At 44.1% G+C, this 20506-nt stretch overlaps 1 protein-coding gene across 2 annotated transcripts in view; it reads left to right on the plus strand.

The window, feature by feature from the left end:
- Positions 1-268: 268 nt before the first annotated feature.
- SAMD4A (sterile alpha motif domain containing 4A) overlaps positions 269-20506 on the plus strand; it is a 227964-nt gene continuing 207726 nt past the window's right edge. The window contains exons 1-2 of one of the 2 annotated variants that reach the window (XM_069596666.1): positions 269-615; positions 1830-2465. In XM_069596666.1, coding sequence (XP_069452767.1) covers positions 2270-2465 — 196 coding nt within the window. In that variant the 5' untranslated portion in view covers positions 269-615; positions 1830-2269. The remainder of the gene's footprint in view (positions 616-1829; positions 2466-20506) is intronic. The other variant, XM_069596667.1, reaches the window with a different exon arrangement.

The raw sequence follows: 20506 nt of genomic DNA on the forward strand, positions 1-20506 counted from the left end.
GCACCGCCCCCGCTCAAGCACCCTCCGGGTCCCCTCCCGTCCGCAGTCCGGCTGCTTAAGCGCCCTGGCCCCTCCAGAACAGGCAGGCAGCAGAGGGCAGGAATTCACTTGGACCCCTCCCCTTCCCCAAACTTCTTCCCTCTCCGCCCCGCCGTTCCTCCAACCCGACCCCTCTGCGCCATCTGGCTCCTCCCTCTCCGCTCCCCTCCCCTTTTCTGGTCCCCACTTAGGAATCCACCTCCCCCCACCCCCGCCGCCGGCCGGGTCCGGGGATCCTCCCCCGACTCCCCCCGCGTGCCGCCGCCGCCGCCGCCCGGGTTCCTCTCCCCCCGCTCGGGCGCTCCCTGCCAAGCCCATGATGTAATGGTGTATGTTAATCAGTAGCATGTGGGGAGCTCCGGCTCGGGCGGCTCAGTCCTCCGCGAGCCTACACTGGAGGCGGCAGGAGCGGCGGCGGCGGCGGCCCGATCCCGCAGCGCCGCACTCTCTCCGCGCCGCCCGCCCCGACGGCATGGCCCGCAGCCCGCCCTCCGGGCGCCCCCAGCCTCGCTGAGAGCCACAGCCGCCCCGGACCCGCGCGTGGGGCCCCGAGCCGCCGGGATGAGCCGCTCCGAGGTGAGCGCACTCTGTCCTACGCCCCAGGCCGAGGGGCCCGCGGTCTCTGGGTCCCCTTCCCGGGGGCCTTCCCCCGCCTCCGCTCGAGAAGTTCTGGGAACCGGGAAACGGGGGTGCTGAGAGCGAGCCGCCCCTCGAGGGCTGGCCGAGTCGCTGGGCTCTCTCTTCTTCGCCGCTGGCGGCCACCCGGACAGGGTTAGGACTGGGGGAGCCCTCGAAACCGAACTTTTCTTCTTCGCGGTCGTTCGGGGGCGTGTGCCGGCGGCACGGAGCCGCAGTCCCCACGGAACCGCCCTGCCCGCCGCGGGGGGCACTGCTGTGGGCACCGACTGTCTCCGCGCTCGGCGTGCGCCAGTGGCCCTGCCGACTTCGGCCTGGGACGCGCGGGCCAGGCGCTGGGCCGGCCGGACCCGCCCGTAGGCGGCGGGAGCTGGGGCAGGATGCCTACAGCACATACACGAGTACACACACACGCGCACGCACACACACGCACACATCTGAACGCTTAGGGCGAAGCGGAGCCTCAGAGACCTCCCGGGTGGGCTGGAGCCGAGCGGCGCGCGGGAGCCGAGGCTCCGGCTGCGCCTCTGCCCGCTGGGCGCTGAGCTCTGGGTGGGGAGAGTTTATTTTTGTCTCGAGCTGCTGCCGCGGCTGCTCACGGCCTAAATCCAGAGGGGCGCCTGGCGGTGGAGATGCTGGCTGTTGCTGTAGATGGAGCTGCAGCCGTTCGGCTGCTTCTCCGAGAGGAGGAGGAGGAAGAGGTGGCGGAGGAGGAGGAGGGAGAGGAGGAGGAGGAAGGAACTCGGGCTGCCGCGCCTCCGCCTCTGCTTTGCATTAGCCCCCACCCCCACCCCCGCGCCCCTTCGCAGCCGCAGTGCAAGTTTTCTGCGCGAGGAAGATCTGTTGCTGGTGCGGGCGTTTGCAGGCACAGCCCCCGAGGCCACCCCGGGCGGGGTGTGTGGGGAGCACTAGCCATTCGCAGCAGCAGCAACAGGAAGCCGTGCGGTCTTCCTCACGCACCTGGGAAGGAGGCTTCTTGCCTTTCCCAGAACGGGAATAGCTCCTCTCCAGCATCCGGGTGCGGAGGGGGCGGCCGGAATTTGGGAGACTAAGACCCCGCGGCGCGCCCCCCTCCGCCCCCTCAGATGCACTAGCTTCACCGGCGCACTCCCTCGCTGGCCGAGGTCTCACTGCAGCCTTTTCTCTCCTTCCAGTGGTGATCGCCACTCGGGAATGCGGGTGTGAAGGGTCCGAGCTGCTGCCCAGCGGGGAAGAGACCCCGGGACGCCGGAAATCACCATCCCGAAGCTGCGAGAAGAGGGGAGGGGGAAAGAGAGCCTTCTTCATTCAGTTTGTGTGCCTTGTGGGGAAAATTTTTTTTTTTAATCGTTATTTTTTTAAAAAAAGAAATATTTCCGTGCTACTGTCTGTCATCATCTCTGGGGAAATCAGCCAGAACCACCAGAACGTAACTGAAACCAGACGAGAGAGGCAGGAGCCGAGGCAGTACCTGCAGCGTCCGGGCAGCAGAGCCACCTTGGAACGGGAACGCGTCTCCGGCGGCCGCGGGGCTGCGGCTCCGCCAAACTTTGGGGCGGGCGGGGCGGGCTGGGGCGCCCCGGGGGCTTTGTAGACTGAGGGCCGCCCCCTAACCATGATGTTTCGCGACCAGGTCGGGGTGCTGGCGGGCTGGTTTAAGGGCTGGAACGAGTGCGAGCAGACCGTTGCGCTGCTGTCGCTGCTCAAGCGCGTGAGCCAGACCCAGGCCCGCTTCCTCCAGCTTTGCCTGGAGCACTCGCTGGCCGACTGCGCCGAGCTGCACGTCCTCGAAGGCGAGGCCAACAGTCCGGGTAAGTGCGCGGCCGCCGCCGCCGTCCCGCGGTCCCGGTTCTCCTCCCCACCCCCAACCGCCGCTGCCCAGCCTCGGGCCTGGCCCCGCCCCAGATCGCCGGTCCTTGGGGACCGAACCACCGCGGCCCCCGGGTCCTTGGCATCTCTCCCCCGAGGCCGTGCCGCCCACTTACCTCCGCTGGCAGCTTCGGGTTTTTTTGCTCACTGTCAACTCCTTCAGTTAATTCCGTGTGGTAGCTACGGTAGCATGAATGATTGATTTTTCTCTCATGCAGTTTCCTGGGAAATAATTAAGTCAGGTCACGTAGAGTCTGGATTTTCTGGGCTTTTTTTCTTTCCTCCTTTTGGGCAACGTGGCTCTCTGGATTTCAGCAACACATGAAGAAGCCTGAGACTGCCCTTCAGAAGCTGAGCTTTGACTAGGCTACATGAGGAATATATGAAACCCAATTTTACATTCTTTTTTTTCTCCACCGATATTCCAATTTTAGAGCTCTGTTTTCAGAATAATTTGTAGGTGACGCTACAGACTATTAAAATGATATTTGCATTTCGTATACTACGTGCTTACCCTTAACTATCACGACTTTATTTATATTGATACGCATCTTATAGAAAGGGTCTCATAGGGAGCAGGCATGAATCAGTGTCTTTAATGCTTTTGTCAGGAAACTTTACTGAACATAACAGAATTGTTTCCTATTACCCTGCTAGTGTATTTACAGACACCTCAACTAGTATAGAAAGTGAATACACTGAGATATATTCAGCAGTTTGCTATTTGCTAGCATGGGTGGTGACAGACTGGAATTATATCCGGGGTTGGGGGTAAGGGGTGAGGGTGGGGGTTGGGGAAAGGTCTGTTGGTTGTAATTTGGGATGGGGAAATTCTTTAGTTCATGCTGCAGCAGGAGGGTGAACAGAGCCCCCAGTGTTTATGCAGAGAAAAGAATGCAGGGTCCTCTTCCAGCTGTTCCATGTTAGAGCCGCCAGCCTGCAAGACTCAGCAGAGGTCCAGGCTGCCATTTGATGACAAGGTCCAGTTCAGGGCAGCAGGGCCTGGGAGACACCAAAGTGAGTGTGCTGGCGGGGCGCAAGAGGGAGGCTGGTCTGCTGCTCACTGCTCCTCCCTGGTGTGGTGCTCACAGTGCTGGACACACTAGGATGGGATGTTTCCATATATAGAATCATAGGCTGGCAGTGACCACTGGAAATCTTCACAGGCCTTTTCCTGACCAGACAGGACTGCACCCAAAGGATCCAGGGCTGCCTAGTATGGTGGGCCATTCTGAGGGAAAGCCCACAAGGCCCCAGGGGATTCAGCCTGAACCTAACAGCCCACCCTGGGTGTTACTCGCAAGGGTGGCCATGGCAGGGCCCCCTTCCCCTTCAGTTCTGTCTTTATAAATAGCTGGAGGACCAGCCTCCTTCATAAGGGTGTGGAAACATAACTGGGATAACTGGTGACCTACTCTCTTTACTCCCATTCTCAACGTGACAGGGTAGCCTGGATCACCTGCTTGGTTTTGCTTTCTCAGGTTTGATGAACAAGGTTGTATAAACTTTAAGTACAATTTAAGTACATTAATTTATGTTGAATGCTTGACCTCAGTGCTTGTAGGGATTGTTTAAAATGATATTGACCTTTAGGTTACTCACAGGGTATAGCAACCATTTTTCCCTTTGAGTAAAAGAGAAGACTTTTCCTAGTATAGCAGCCATCAGTTTAGTAAGTGAAAAATTAAATGTGTAAATAAAAATTACACATCAGTTTAGATGTGTAAAATTAAAAAGAAATTTCTTAGCCTAAGTATCTAATAATTTAATAAACTGAGAAAAAATTGAACTTCTGTGAGTTTAAAAAATCATTTGGTAATTTTTCCCCTACATTTTTTTTAACCATATTTACTTGTGTAAGCTACCTACCTGTTCATGATGCTAAATACTGTAAATATATGAAACCGTAACTATTATGTAAGATAGGGACCATTTTCCAGCTTCTGGATTTATCTTTCAACCTGAGTATTTTGCTTCCTTGGAAACTTTGCATTTGTTTTGTTGTTTGGCAAGTACAGAAATTCATTAGTGAGGTCACTGTGATAGTTTGGTTTATACCTGCATTAGGAGGGGGATCATAAAGAGCAATGAGATTTGTCACAGAATGCTTGAGTCTGGAGCACAGCTCTTGTAAGTATCTGGAACCTAGCCAAGAACCAAGAAAGGGGCAGATGTGCCTACTCAGCAACCGAACTAGATGGCATAAAGTCTGGGAGAATACTTCAGACCCTCTTTCGGAACTTACTCTTATTTTAAATAACAGTCCTAACTTTTTTATTCTTATTTGACAAATGATCCATAGCAAATACACGGTAGCACAATTTAGAATGGAGTGAGGAGCTGCTGTAACCAACAGTGAAAACTGACCCCTGACAGTTTGACAACTAGGAAATAGAAAAATTATAACTTTAAATATAAGAATTGGGAGCAAAAGCCCTGAAATTTGGGAATATTAGAGTAGGGATTCTCAACTGGCCTTTCAGACATTAGTTTGTAATTAGCTAAGTCCATAATTGCTATTTACCATTAATGAGAGTGAAGGACCAAAAAAATGACCAAAAAAGATACATTTTTAGATACATTCTTTGGGAAGGAAGGGAAATCTGCCATAAACACTGGAAATATTAACATTCAAGGTAATTAACCTCCAAAGCTCTTTTGGTATGTAAAGCTATTACCCATTCAGAAAACTAGGCTGTTAGAATGACTCATTCATTGGCTGGCTGATTTTTCCTGTACCAAAATCCTCATATATCACTTACCTTATTTTGTAATTATGAGTTAAACAAACACACATATTTCTTCTGGTGCTGAGAGATTTTAAAACTTGGTAAATGAGAATGAAATTCATATCTGGGGTGTGATCTCAGTATAGCAAAATTAGTGTACACTTGGCTTTGTTTTCTCCAGGACTAACTTTAAATAGGGAGATAATCCTTCACGTTAAATATGATTTATTTGAAATCTGTGGAATGTATTTTGATACTAGCTTTCTGTTCTTTTGAATTTAGCATTTATTGAGATTCTGGAGGTTCACTGGTCATCCTTTGCCTTGGGTTCATAGTCATCAGAGATCCAAAGACATCCTTTAGTTAGTCCTTATGGATGTGTGTTTCACTCTGGATTTAGTTAGTGGTTACTGGTTATGATCAGTTCTCTGAGATAGAAGGTTGTTTCTAGAACCCTCATAACCTCACATACACGTCCTTTAGCCACCAGCCTAGGTTACAGGTTAGCATTGTGAGTTCTGAACGGTCTCAGTATGTAGATGACTGTTTCTGATGTTAAAATGTCATTTGATACCTAAAAATGGAACCTGTTGACTTTACTTGCAGTTCTTCAAAGAAAAATAGATTCTGTGGCACTGGTGTATGACTTTTGTCATTTGAACTTGAAATATATTTTCCAGTGGAAATAGTGTAATAAATGGAGATTCACAAGTGAATCTACAGACTTACTAACTAACCAAGCAGTTCATATTTTGTGGAGAAATTGCATGTTTGTAATAAATAAATGGCAAAAGGATTGTTACTGTATTTATAAATAAATACAAGAGAAAAGATTACCTGAAATGGTAATGTTGGAGATAAAGCTAATGGTGGAGAATGAAAAGGACTTATGGGTGTATTTATTCTCTTTAGAGGATAAAGATGTTAATTCTATGATTTTTTGATGATTTTTGGTTACTATAGTAGAGGTATGCTGCATCTGAGTTGATTTTTTAAGTCAAAATTGAGTAAAAGGAAAGCAAAAGAGTATGGGCTTTCCTGGTGATATTTCCTGGATAAGATCTTGTTTGTCATTCTTTTGCTTTTTCATTCAACAAACATTTACTGACTGCCTACTACTCTCCTGGCCTTGTGTCGTGCAGTGGGAATGCAAAGGTAACTTGCTATATTCCAATGCCTGGTCCATGGATACCCAGTGTTGAGTAAATGACTAATACCGGATCACAGGTGCAGAGGTATAGCAATAAAAAGGGTGGTGGGGTGGGGATTCTGGAAACATTATGAACATACAGGTAATTGCCCGGGGCAATCAGGGAAAACCCCACTGCAGAGGATATAGGTTGAGCTGAATTTTGAAGGGTGAATAGGAGTTGGTTTAATATATAAAGAGAATTGTACAGAGCAGGCATGAAGCTGTTTTCCAAGCAGAAGAGATACCATTCATAGAAATGTTGTCTTATGAAAGGGCCTGGTTGTGTGCAAGAAATAATGAGTTCTTAGTGGTTGGAAAGCTGTAGAATGCTGGGCTGTAAGAGACAGAAGTTAAAACAGAAGTGATGTTTGTGCAGGACTTTGCAAACTAAGGAATTTGACTTAATCCTACAGAGATGATAGAGAACCCAAGAAGACTTTTAGGCAGAGGTGTCCTGAGAATGAGGAAAGAGGAAGAGAGTTAAAAGATGAAAGAGGTTGTGTGTGTGTGTATGTGTGTGTGTACACTTTTGGGAAAGCTTTCTAATGTATGCATGATTTTCTGAAAGGCGAACATGGGAGAAGGGAGGCAGATTTCCATTCTGGCTACATGGTGGCGTCATAAGTCCAAGGCAGCTTTGTTGCCCTCAGCATTGCTGTACTGGGGAGAAGGAAGGGTTGAGATAGTGAGGAAAAGAAAGTATTATCAGGTGGCCATTCTTTTATATCCATAGGAGGGAATATGTCTAGAGGATTCCTAGAGTATGAATGTTGAAATCAATCAGACTAGGCTGGTCAATTAATTTCTGAGTCTTTGTTGTAGTTCAGTCACTAAGTCATATCTGACTCTGTGACCCCAGGGACTGCAACATGCCAGACTTTCTTGTCCTTCACTGTCTCCTGGAGTTTGCTCAAATTCATGTCTGTTGAGTTGGTGACGCCAACTGTCTCATCCTCTGCCACCTACTTCTCTTTTTGCCTTCAGTCTTTCCCAGCATCAGGGTCTTTTCCAGTGAGTCAGTCAGGTGGCCAAAGTAGTAGAGCTTCAGTTTCAGCATCAGTCCTTCCAGTGAATTTCAGGGTTGGTTTCCTTTAGGATTGATTGGTTTGATCTCCTTGCTGTCCAAGGGACTCTCAAGAGTCTATTCCAGCACCACAGTTCGAAAGCATCAATTCTTCATTGCTCAGCCTTCTTATGGTTTGACTCTTACATCCATACATGACTACTGGAAAAACCATAGCTTGCCTGTAGAAGGGAGCTAACAAAACTTTGTTATTGTCTGGAAGCTACTTGTTAACAATTCAGTGAGGAGCTATTCTTTCCCCCAGGTTTAAATTTTCCTGTATTATTATGGAATTTATATAAATAATGTTTTCCTAATAAGACATCTTTTATTTAAAGGAATATCTGGATGATGTCAAAGATGAGTTGGAACCCTGAAAAGATATATCTACTTTGTTCCATTTCCTATATTTTAGATGGCTCTAGTGGTAAAGAACCTTCCTGCCAGTGTAGGAGATGCGAGAGACGCGGGTTCAATCCCTCGGTCGGGAAGACCCCTTGGAGAAGGGAATGGCTACCCACTCCAGTATTCCTGCCTGGAGAATCCCTCCCCTGGCAGGCTACAGTCCATGGGGTCTCAAAGAGTTGAACACGATTGAGGTGACTTAACACACAGCACTTTGTTCCACCTCCTATATTTTAGCTGTATCGTTCTATTCTATATCATTATTGTTGTTCAGTCACTAAGTTGTGTCTGACTGTTTGGAACCCTATGGACTGCAGCAGCATGCCAGGCTTCCCTGTCCTTCACTCTCTTCCACAGTTGTGCTCAAACTCATGCCCATTGATTCACTGATGCCATCCAACCAGCTCATTCTTTGTTGCTCACTTCTCCTCTGGCCCTCAATCTTTGCCAGCGTCAGGCTGGGTCCTAAAAAACACAGCACTGAAATCAATTTTCCCAGATAACTTGTCAACACTTTTCCCCTTTAGTTGGTGAACATGAAAATGAGAAATCATTTTGTGGAATGAAATGTATAGGGACTTTATATCTGAAATACGTTTTACTTTGAGTGTTGTAATTTTTATTTGGTTGGTCTGGGATGACAGGGAGCAGGTCACACACATTTGTGATCTTGTGAGTAAGTTGGATTTGGTTGTTTAGCTTGGATGCTCAAAGGCTTCAGCAGATGAGCATGTGTTATAAACAGGTCCCATCAAAGCAACTAGAAGGCAGACAAACTTAACAGCAGTCAAATTGGTTTGTTTATGTTTAAATAAACAAATGAGAGTGAAATGAGTATCAGAAGCACTGAGAAGTAACGGAAAACTCCCCAGTATATCCTGCAGAAGCTTAATTCTAATATGAATTGACAACACTAGAGAGGAAAAAATACCTCTCTTCCTTGACCTGAGGAGAAATTTGGAGGTTTTCATCCATGAGGAAAGTGCCTTATGTAGTTCATTTGCTAGGAAAGCTGTGGTGCTCATAAAAATCCTTTTTTTCTTTTAAACATATAATTACTTTGAGGTTTTAGCCTGTTCCTTCCTTTCCATCTTTTCTAATCATTCCTTCCAAGTCTGAGTTCATCCGAGTCACATAGATTAAGATGCAGAATCAGACGTCTCTTCTGAGCTATTTTTTGCTTCTGTGGAAGCTGCCTGAGGCAGGAATCTCCTAAGGAAAGCAGAACTTTCAGAAGAGAAGCCAGGCTTTCTCTCAAGGTTAACCAGTCAGAGTGTGGGCCTTGTCCTGCAGCCTGCACCCCAGGAGCCAGCTCGGAGCACAGAGGAACCTGCTGCTGTTATGTAGGTGCATTTCACTCCTCAGGCTTCCCTGGAGGCTCAGATGGTAAAGAATCTGCCTGCAATGCAGGAGACCTGAGTTCGATCCCAGGGTCGCAAAGATCCCCTGGAGAAGGGAATGGTAACCCATTCCAATAGTCTTGCCTGGAGAATTCCACAGACAGAGGAGCTGGGCAGGCTACAGTCCATGGGGTCATAAAGAGTCAGACTCGACTGAGCAACTAACACTTCACTTTCATTTCACTCCTTAGGACTCCTAAGCTAGTTCTAGGGTTTTGTTCTCACCAAGGTACCATCATTTTAATACAGTTTTCCTTGCCTTGGTTTACCAGGGGGATAAAGGCAATCAAATGATTCAGTGGTTTCTTTTATACTATAGATTAAACTGTTAAATGGTACCCAGAGAAGAGTATCTGGTAAGAAACTGTGGGACCAAGTTCCTCAGTACACATAATTGACCAAGTCTTGCAGCCAAGTGCTGGGAGCTGTGTCCAGAGGTGAAATAATGTGTGATGGTTCCCCTCAGGGATCTTACACTCGAGTTGTGGAGGTAAAACAATGTGTAATATATACAGATGATCCCTGACTTATGGTGGTTTGAATTAGACAGTTTTTTAGACTTTATGACTCAAAAAGCGATGTACATTCTATAGAACTCATTCTTGGAATTTCGAATTTTGATTTTCTCCCAGGCTAGTGATCTTTCTATGTTCCTGGGGTGATGCCAGGCAGTGGCAGCCCCCAGTCAGCCACACGATCACCAGAGAAAACAACCAGTAGTCTTACAACCATTCTGGACCCATTCTGGTTTTCACTTTCAGTACAGTATTCAAGAAATTGCATGAGGTATTTTCAACGTCTTATTGTAAAATAGGGTTTGTGTTGGATGATTTTGCCTAATTGTAGGCTAATGTAAGTGTTTGAGCACATTCAAGTGGGCAAAGCTAAGCTAGGTGGATTAAGTGTAATGAATGCCTTTTCAGCTCCTGATGGGTGTATCAGGAGGTAGTCCCATTATAAGCTGAGAAAGATCTGTATTTATAATGACTAGACCATAAAGAGTTGCTAAATTCTGTGTTTCCGATGAGAGAACAAAACTGGACTCTAGTGAAGGGGAGGGAACAGGATGGGTTGGGTCATCCAAGAAGTAACGGATAAAAGACGTAAACTTGAATCGGTTATTTGGAACAAGTAGCTTTGGAGCTTATGAGATTCTTGCCTTTTTAGTACTTTTAATGAGTGTTTCATTAAGAAAACCACACATATAGGAGGTGTCTGCTGGGCCATGTAAGGGGCAGGCTTCCTGGGCCTTTGAAGGATGAGTTGGAGTTCATTAGAAAGAGGGGAGCCTGGTGCATATTGTCCGTCAGGAATATCTTCTTTAATAGAAGAAGGAATAATCCAAACACTGCTCAGATTTCTAACATGTTTAAAGGAAGAAAATAATACATCAGCTCACCCCAAATTTTTATCCCCAAAATTGCCTGTAAAATTATGAGACAGTTTTCTTGGCTTCTTTCAGTGGAATACTTTAATATGTTACTTTGATCAGAACTAGCATTAAGAAGAAGCATCTTAAACACTTACAGGAAAAGATTAAAAGTGTCTTAAGCCAGTTTTCAAAATGTAATGTGCATACAGATTGCCTGGAGATCTTGTTAAACTGAAAATTCTTATTGAGGAGGTCTGTAAGGGGCCCTGAGCACCTGCATTTCTAGTAAACTCGCAGGTGATACTGCTGCCACAGGTCTGTGGACCACACTTTGAGTAGAAGGATCATTGTCTATTAGAGGTGAAAGGTAATTTAGAGGTAATTGGTACATTGGGTTTCAAGTTTTATGGATGAGTATCACGGATTTTTGTTTGCAAATGAAATTTATGTGAAACCTTATGGGAAGTCAATGGTTTCTGCCTCCCAAACCCCATCTCCACCCCCAACACTAACTTTCCAAGGAGCAGTTTGAAATCTCTGATTTCCCTAAGCTCAGAGACAGTCAACCTGAATTGAGTCTGAGATTGAGGAAGGCAGAGCTAGGCTCTGTTGTAGCATTTCCCAAGCTTTTTGGCCATAACCCTGCTGGAATTTTCAGGCATTCTAATGGTCAGTGTCTCATGGAAAATGAGGCATCAGGAAAGATTCATTTTTTGCTGATACTATGGACTCTAAAGTTGAGGTGGAAAGAGCAAGAGTGTTAATCCCAGAGACCGGATGGGAGAGATCTCTTCCTACTTCCCCAGCACACTCCTGCGAAGTGCAATCATTGGAATTTCTAAAGCAGCTTATTCTGATCTGTCAGTAGAATTCAAGTGTTTGTGTGCGCAGCATAAATACATATAGAATATGGACTTTCATTGTGTACATTTCTATCTGAGTTAGTATGTGCACCAAATATGTGATTTAAATACCTGCCTAGAATGGCAATGTAAAAACCACTTTTGGATTTCTAGAGTTGTAAAGGAATAAGAGGGGAATCATCAGAAGCCTCCATAAATAATGATGTCTCTGCAAAGGAGAAATGGAGGAAAAAAGCAAATTCTGTACCTTGTAAGGATACGTGAGGTCAGTGGTGATTTTGTGGGAGATACCAGAAGAATATCTGGAACTTAATGTATGAACATTTGGATGAGGAAATAGGAGGCAGCCTGGTTTTCCTAAGAATAGGAAGACTGGGTCATGGAGAATTCATGTCATTTCCCTTTTGATGGGGGATAGGAAAGGAAGAGAGATAACATTTTTATTTACGGAGAGACTTCTGTATTCTGAGCAGATTACAGGAATTCTGGTAGGCATCCCATATCTAAGTATCAGCATAGCCTTTGACAAAACCCCTCACTTCTTGATGAGTAAAATAGAGACCTGGGGGCTAGATGAGAGGCTAATTGTGTGCCCTTAGAGTGACCTCCGATGTTGGCCGTATGGGAGGTCTTTGGTGCTGTGCCTTGGGGCTCACTTGTCCTACATCATTATTCCTGTTGAGTGTGGCAGCCTGGAGTCCCCAAGAAAGCAGAGTCCAAGACAGTGGCTGGCATGCAGGTAGTTTATTTTGGGCAGTGATCCTGGGGAACAGGGGTGGGGCTGGGGAGGAGAGAAACAGGAAGGAGAGGAAGCGGGCACAAGCCTGTGTGATCAAGCCAGTCACTGTCGTGAGCTCTGGGGACCTTCTGAGCAGCCAGGCAGTCTGTGCCTCGGAAGGGACAGACACAGTGGGTATTTTATCAATGGGCTCCCCTCTCCTTGGTCAAGAGCTGCCCCAGGGCACTAAGTCCTTGCACTTCCAGGTTTGTACACTTGCAAGTGCTGGCCTTTTCCACAGTGTCCCAGCTGTGGAGTCGGAGGACCCCCAAGGTGGAGAGCTGGAGAGAAGTGGTTTGCCGGAGGTGGGGTGCTGTGAGGTTACAGTTGCTGGAAGCTGGCGGCCGCAGCAAGGATGGGGGTAAAAACTGAGCTGAGAAGGTGTAGTTATTAAATATGTGGGTGGACCCAGAGGGGTGGCTCAGGCCTTAATGACAGAATCATGATCCAAAACATTAGGATATAACACGATGGCTATAACACTTCTGAGTAAGATGGGCTCCTATTTCTTGAGCACCTGCTCTGTGCCAGGTGAATTCTTGTTGAATTCTTTGCATACATTATCACATTTATTCATCCCAGCAACCCTTTGAGATGAGGTGGAAACTGTCATTTTTATGTTCATCAGGGAAGAAACAAACAGTTCGGCTTCAGAACTCCTCCATGTGCTGCTTCTCTGCAGGGACGCAGTATGTATTTCTTTAGAAAGAACGCCTGGCCTCTTAGTGACCTCCAGAGTCGCTTCTAACCTTAAGATTCTATGATTTCTGTGAATCAGGAATAAAGATAAGCAAACTTATCGAAAACTATCTAGAGCTGAGGAGAAACAGAGAGAGAGAGAGAGAATATGAGTAAATGAAGTAGCAAATGAGCGAGGGTGGTCTTAAAAGTCTTCTTCAAGTGATTTCCAGTGTATTCCTCCTGGGCTACAGATTTGTGGTGCTTTGTTTAGAAAATACAAAGTAGAAGGATTTTCTGTTCTTTTTTAAAGTAGGCATTGAGGTGAGGCTAAGTCACTATGAAGACTAGGGTCACCATAATTAAAAAGAGATGTAATGAACCCAATTCAGTCTCGTTTCTTTTGGGTCACACAATAACAGTGATAAGTTCTGAATGTGTCTGTCCTTTATTAGCAAAGTAAATCGTAAATACAGCCTATGTCTCCAAATCTGTTTTGTTCTCTCTGTGTAGTTCTAAAAGTGACTAGAGAGGAGTTTCCTGGTGGCCTAGTGGTTAGGATTCTAGGCTTTCCGTGCTTTGGCCCCGATTCAATCTGTGGTCAGGGAACTGGGATCCTGCAAGCCATGTGACACTGTCTAAATAAATAAATAAATAAAAAGTGACAGTAGGATATTCTTTGTGTGGAAATGGAGACCCTTTATTTTTTCCCCCGTTTTTTTGAATCTGTCAGGCACTGTGCAGATAGCTACGTACACACACAAATTATTGAGTAGATGAATGATATAAAGATGCAGAACTAGCGGTTGTGAAAATTAAATGCAATCTATTGTAATAATGAGGTAATGTGCTTATTATTACTGAGAGTCCAGCGCATAGTAAGTGCTTAATAACTGGTTTCTTTTCTATTTTTTTTTATTGGAGTATAATTGTTTACAATGTTGTGTTAGTTTCTGCTGTACAGCAAAGTGAACCAGCTATGTGTGTACACCCCCCATTCCACCCCTCTAGATCATCACAAAGCACCAGCTGAACTCTGGGTTAATAACTGGTTTCTGAATTATTATTATTTTGTGTATATATATGTATATAAAGCAAGGTAGCATAATACTTTGTAGATAATACAAAGTACCATAATACTATGTATATAATACAAAGTAATATAATACTGTGTATCTAATAAAAAGTAGATTTTGTCTCCATTTTACAGGTGAGGAAACTTAAAATGTGCTGAGATCACCAAGGTGTTTGTGATCTAAAAGCCCGTGTTTAATGCTTACTACTGTATGAACGCTGCGGATCTTTTCCAGTTCTTGGATAAATAAAATGTTGGTGTTTAAAAGAAAAGTACTTAAGGATATTTAATGGTAGTTCTAGTAACATTTTATAAATTCAGTCTTGGAAGAATTCTTTTCCACTTGTCCATTTTAATGTTCCTATTATTTATCACATTTTAATCCTATGTAGCTTGATATGGCTCAGCTTCTTTTTTCCTCTGGCATTAAAAAAAAAATTAAGTAAAAGGCATTGATTCAAACATTTCCCTTCCTATTAGGAAGATTCATGGGACGGGAGGCTTTTACTGCCTCTGTCTGAACAGGCAGGACTGGGGGAAGGAAACAGGCTCGGTAAGCTGCAGAGAGGAAAGGATGAGGAATGTGTTATCTAATAGCTCGTGACATCCTTGACTTTGACAAACTAGCAAGTGATGAGCTGGGTCAGGATCTCCTTAGGATTTGGAATTGGGCAAAGCACCAACTTGAGGGCTGTAAATTGAAACAAGCTCTCCCGTTGTTTGTAAATGGTAGACATTTTCTGAAGATTAGTTTAGGAAAACATATGTTATAGTTGGTCTAAGAGTGAGTTTTACTTATTTCATTTTCTAACAGCATAAAATTAAGGAGATGGAAGAGACCTTATCTACTCCAGCCTCTCTGTTGAAGATTTGATAAGACTGAGGTCAGCTAAGGGTACCTGCTTATAGGGAAGGGCTATTGCTCCACCCAGTTGCTTCCTGACCATCTATGACCTAGACCTTGGTCTCCTGCAACTTTCCCACGACTGAGTCGGCCACCATGGACACCACTATGAATGACTGTGCTGGGCATGGGAGATGTTCTATTACATTGGTCTCCTAAGGGATGGTCTCTTTCCTCAAAGTTGTTTCCAGACTCCGTTCTTTTTTGTTTCTTTACTCACCATAAAGCACAGATTTGTTTTCATTGGAGAATGATTAGCATTCATATTTTGAAATGGCAGAGAATTATAGTGTAGGAAGGTTTGGCTTTATTTTGGCATGTTTTTATCACAGTTCTGGTAATGTCCTCTTGGTTTATGCAGGATCTGACTCAGCCACTGGCGTTACCCTAAATCTCAGCAGAGAACTGGGTGTCATTTCATGACTGCCCCACTACTTGTAGGAGGGATTTCATTCACTGGTTGTTGGAGCAGTTCCTTTGCACGAAGGTGTGGTGGAGCAGCCGAGACTTGTCCTGAGAATGTCTCCTGACCCCTCAGGGCTCACTGGCACCCTGCAGACACCTCCTTTACAGAACTTGTCACAAGTCTTTGTCATTGTTCACCCTCCAGACTAGTCTGTGTCTTAGTAACTTTAGTAACTTAGTAACTTAGTAACTTCCTCCAGCACGAAATATTGGCTCAGATGGTAAAGAATCTGCCTGCAGTGTGGGAGACCCAGGTTTGATCCCTGGGTCAGGAAGATTCCCCGAAGAAGGAAATGGCAACCCACTCCAGTATTCTGGCCTGGAGAATCCCATGGACGGAGAAGCCTGGCGGACTACAGTCCATAGGGTCACAAAGAGTTGGACACGACTGAGCAACTTCACTTCACCGAATATTGTGCCTGGACTTAAGTGATTTTGGTACATTTTTGTTGAAAAAAATGGATAAGTAAATACAAAGAAATTTGACTCATAGCCCTTGTCCATATGGGGCTTACATCTTGGATGTGAGAAAGATCTAATTGCATAAAAGTTGAATAGTAAAACAGAGCAAGGTGATAATCCTAGTGTTGTTACCAAGAGATACAAGATAAAGGCCAGATAAGAGAAATAGATGCAGTTACTTTTCAGTCCCTTAACAGAAGACATAGGGTAGTATCTTGGTATCACCACTTAGAAATGAATCACTATGTAAAAATGGTTTAAACTCTCTGAGCCTCAGTTTCCTCATCTGTGAAATGGAGTTACCTCTACAAGAGTCACAGGGCTATTACCAGAGTGAAGTGGGATCATGTGTGTGTAAAGTACTTTGTAAGCTGCATCCTGTTATAGAAATGCCAGGTGAAATGGCATTCTGAAATGACCAATTGAAACAATAGGACAAAAAATTCAGAGTGTATAATACAGGGAGCTCAACCTGGGGCTCTGTGGGGACAACTTAGAGGGTTGGAATGGGGTGGGGTTGGAAGGGAGGTTCAAGAGGAAGGGGACATATGTATACTTATGGCTGATTCACATTGTTGTATGGCAGAAACCAACACAACACTGAAAGCAGTTATCCTCCAATTAAAAATAAATTTAAAAATACTATATGTAAAAAAAATTCAGAAAGGTGGGAGTTTAAAAGATCCAGGAAAACATAACGTTGGGTTCTTTTTCAGAATTTTTGCTTGTTAGCAAGAGCTGAAATAATGACATGGTTCTCTTAATGAATACCAGACACCTCTGGGCCTGGACCAAGGCCTGGATCTGATGGTTCAGCTGGGACTTGTAGCTGATGGCCCACAGTCCCCACAGGTTAGCCTGGCTGTAGCTTGTCAAAGTTCAATTTGTATCCACTTTCATCCTTTTAATTGATTAGATCATTGAGTGCATTCTCTTCTAGTATGAAGGACTTCAGATGTCAGTGTTGAAGAATTTCATTTGGAGGAACTTATACAAAATGCCGTGTGGTGACCGCTGTATTCCTGCTTGCAGATATTCTGGTGTGAGTGTTCATGGAGCCACTGAAACATGCCGCAGGGGTTCTGTACACTAATTGGCAGGTCTGAATTCTTTAAAAATGTGTGACAATTAAGTTTTTGTTTAGGTTTTATTATTAAAGAGGTAATTTTTTTGGAAAAGTTATTATCCAGCTTCAAACTATACAGGAGGAAACCTTTGAGTATTTTTGCATATCTCAGCTAAACAAGCAAATAATTATGCTCTGCTTTTTATTCTTTAATGTTATCTTCACGTTTACCTTTCATTGAGCAAGTGTTAGTTGGAAACGAACAGTCTTTTACCATTGTCCTTGTTTGTTGGTTTTTTTTTTTTTAAACAAAACTTCCCTATTCTCACATTTTTCTTTCACTGGCAGAATGAGCTGTGTTAGCAAATTTTCCAGATTTTTGTGGTATTTGCAGAGTACAGTTAAAATATTGAAATTGTGAGCTGTGAAATCAAAGTTGGACCTTGTGTGTGATTCTGATATCAAGGTGCTGATACATTACACAGAAGTCACCATGGTGCAGTAGTTTTGGTAGGAATAATCTGGGCAAGAATTGCTGCTGCTACTGGTTTTCTTTAAAATACTCCGGCATTTTCATTGAGAGAGAAAGGTTCCTTGAGTTAAAATAGGAAATGCTGGAGTGTTTTGTTGAACTCCACAGGAGGTGAAATGGCTAGTGGTGTTCAGGAGCTGCTCAGTTCTTGGACAGAGCAGATTGTGTGTGTGTGTGTAGACAAATCAGGAGGTTCCTTCCCGTCTCTGGTGCTCCCATACCCTCTCTGCACATGACCAGCTCGGCACTTAGCACAGTGGCTTGCAATTACTATATTAGCTGAGGAATGGTTCCAGAATAGGGGAAGCTACAGAGATGACAACGAAATGCACATGGAGTTTTGGATTGGATCCTGGATTGGGAAAAAATATTGCCATAAGGGATAGTATTGGGACAATTGGTGAAATTTAAATATGGGCTCTAGTTAACTGTGAATGAGTTGAGTGAGTGAAAAATTGCTCAGTCGTGTCCGATTCTTTGAGACGTCATGGACTGTAACCTGCCAGGCTCTTCTGTCCATGGAATTCTCCAGGCAAGAATATTGAAGTGGAGGGTAGCTATTCCCCTCTCCAGGGATTCTTCCTGACCCAGAGATTAAACCTGGGTCTTCTGCATTGCAGGCAGATTCTTTACTGTCTGAGCCACCTGGGAAGCCCCTGTTTACTATAGGGGATAATATTATATTACTTTTAAATCTTCTTAATATTATCCTTGTGCTTTGATCACATCAGAAAATATCCTTATTATTAAGAGATGCATACTGATGTCTTCAGGGGGGAAGGGACATGATGTCTGGAACTTATTCTCAAGTGGTTGTCATTGTAAGGTGACATAGATTAAGAATTGGTGTATCGGTGAAATGCACCTTCCCTAGTGGCTCAGGTGGTATAGAATCTGCCTGTAATGTGGGAGACCTGGGTTCTATCCCTGAGTCGGGAAGATCCCCTGGAGAAGGGAATGACAACCCACTCCAGCATTCTTTTCTGGAAAATTCCATAGATGGAGGAGCCTGGTGAGCTTACAGTCCATGGAGCCGCAAAGAGTCAGACACAACTGAGCGACTTCACTTTCTGGTGAAATGTATGCAAGAATGCCTTTCTTAAAAAGTTCAACATGTTCACCTTTTTAGTTCTTGATATCCTGCAGCCCTGAAACACTGGCTCCAGGAAGGCAGGGCCTTTTTTTTTTTATCACCCTTGTGTAGGTTGCCAGATAAAATACAGGATGCCCAGGTAATTTTGAATTGCAGATGCACTGTGAATAATGGGATGTACTTATATCACTTATACAAAAACAAACCTGTTTTGATATATCTGCAATTCAGAGTTAAGTGGAGTACCTGTATTTTTATTTGCTGATGTTGGCAACCCTGTCCCAGGAGCAACAGGGTAGGTGCATCCAGGTGACGACCTACTGTTACAGGGAATGAATCCTGATCTTTTTAGAATCCTAATCTGAAGTCTCCTATTAGATAAAATCCATCATGTCTGAGCACAGAACTGGGACTTTGCTGGTTCTTGGACTTGATCTCCTCCTCATCCTACTCCTTTGATGGGTCTTTTCTCTTTGAGCTGATGCACAGTTTTCTCCATTTCTCTATAGCTGGTGGAGTCAGCTGGGTTACATTTTATGTTACCTACATGACACTCCTGACAGCTTTAAGATCTTCTTCTAACATATTTGAGTAGAATGGATACTGGCATCTGTTTTGACAATTGTTGAAAACGTAGGCTGTTGCTATAGCACACTGGTATTACTCAGTGAACCTTTTAAAAAGATGTGCACCCTGTTCAGGCAAATAGCATTTTATAGAATTTAAATGCTATTGATGTTCACAGTCAAATTTTTAAATATAATGCTCCTAGGGATTATACATGTAGTAATATTTTCCATTAGTTTTCCTCACCAATGCAGTGATAGTACATACAGTGATCTCTATTACCAGTGCCTTTTAAAATGCAGGTGTAGAGTCTTTAAAATATCATGAGTCTATTGCCAGCTGTCCCATTGATAACCTTCCCTTGAAAAGTGACCTTTGAGCAATTTCATAAGGAATGAATATTTATAGTATTTTCTTGCTGAGCTGCTAAAAGAGGGGTCTATGCAAGTAACAGGTGGCTTCAGTTGGCCTGCATTCACTGAAATGTGATTCAAATAAAGCATTGCATTATTTTACCCCTGGAATTGTGATTATGTGCTAGAATGACTTCATTTTTGGCAGATTTCGTGTGAGTGTTGAGGTTTGGGTTTAGGGTGGGGTGTCTTGCATGTTCAGGAACAGGAGAGCTTTATAGATGAGACAAAGCAGCTGAGCGATGACATCCAGGATCTTCTTTATGCAGCAGAGGAATTTTTACCAGTGTAGCTGTTGTTCTTCTGGGCTTTAGTTTTAAGGGCAACTGTTCAGATGAACATTTTAGACCTAAGTGTTCTTTCCTCTTTGGAGAGGGTTCTATCAAATAATTATCAGTGAAGTGCTTAGCACATAGTAGGCACTCACAGTAAAATTTGTTCAATTGAATGAATTAGATAATTTTGTTTGGGATATTATTTTACTTTTAATATGATGTAATTACTTGAAATAGAAGATCTTTCTGTTACTGCCCTTTACCCAATTGCTTGGCAACACAATTGTTAACATGTTTTCTAATTAAAATAAATGTTCCCATCTAAGTTTATACTAGATAAGATTTTAATATAAAGAATTAGAGGCATTAAATGGATGAAATGGAATTTGTCACAAAAGCTATTTCTGAGAAGTCTGTTTTATTAAGCATACTTACTTCTGTGTCTGAAAAGATTTATCATATTGTGCAAATCAGGTCCTAGCAAACTGAGTAGAAGAGTTTTTTAAAAAGCCAACGTTTTTTAATAAGAAGAATTACATTTCTATGGGAGAAAAATTGAAAAAGAGATCACATAATAACCCCTGTAATCTTATTTCTCATTTTATTGAATATATTTAAGAGTCTTCTTACATATCATTAATACACAAGTGC

This window comes from Ovis canadensis, chromosome 7, assembly GCF_042477335.2.
Source record: "Ovis canadensis isolate MfBH-ARS-UI-01 breed Bighorn chromosome 7, ARS-UI_OviCan_v2, whole genome shotgun sequence".
In the NCBI taxonomy this organism is placed as follows: Eukaryota; Metazoa; Chordata; class Mammalia; order Artiodactyla; family Bovidae; genus Ovis; species Ovis canadensis.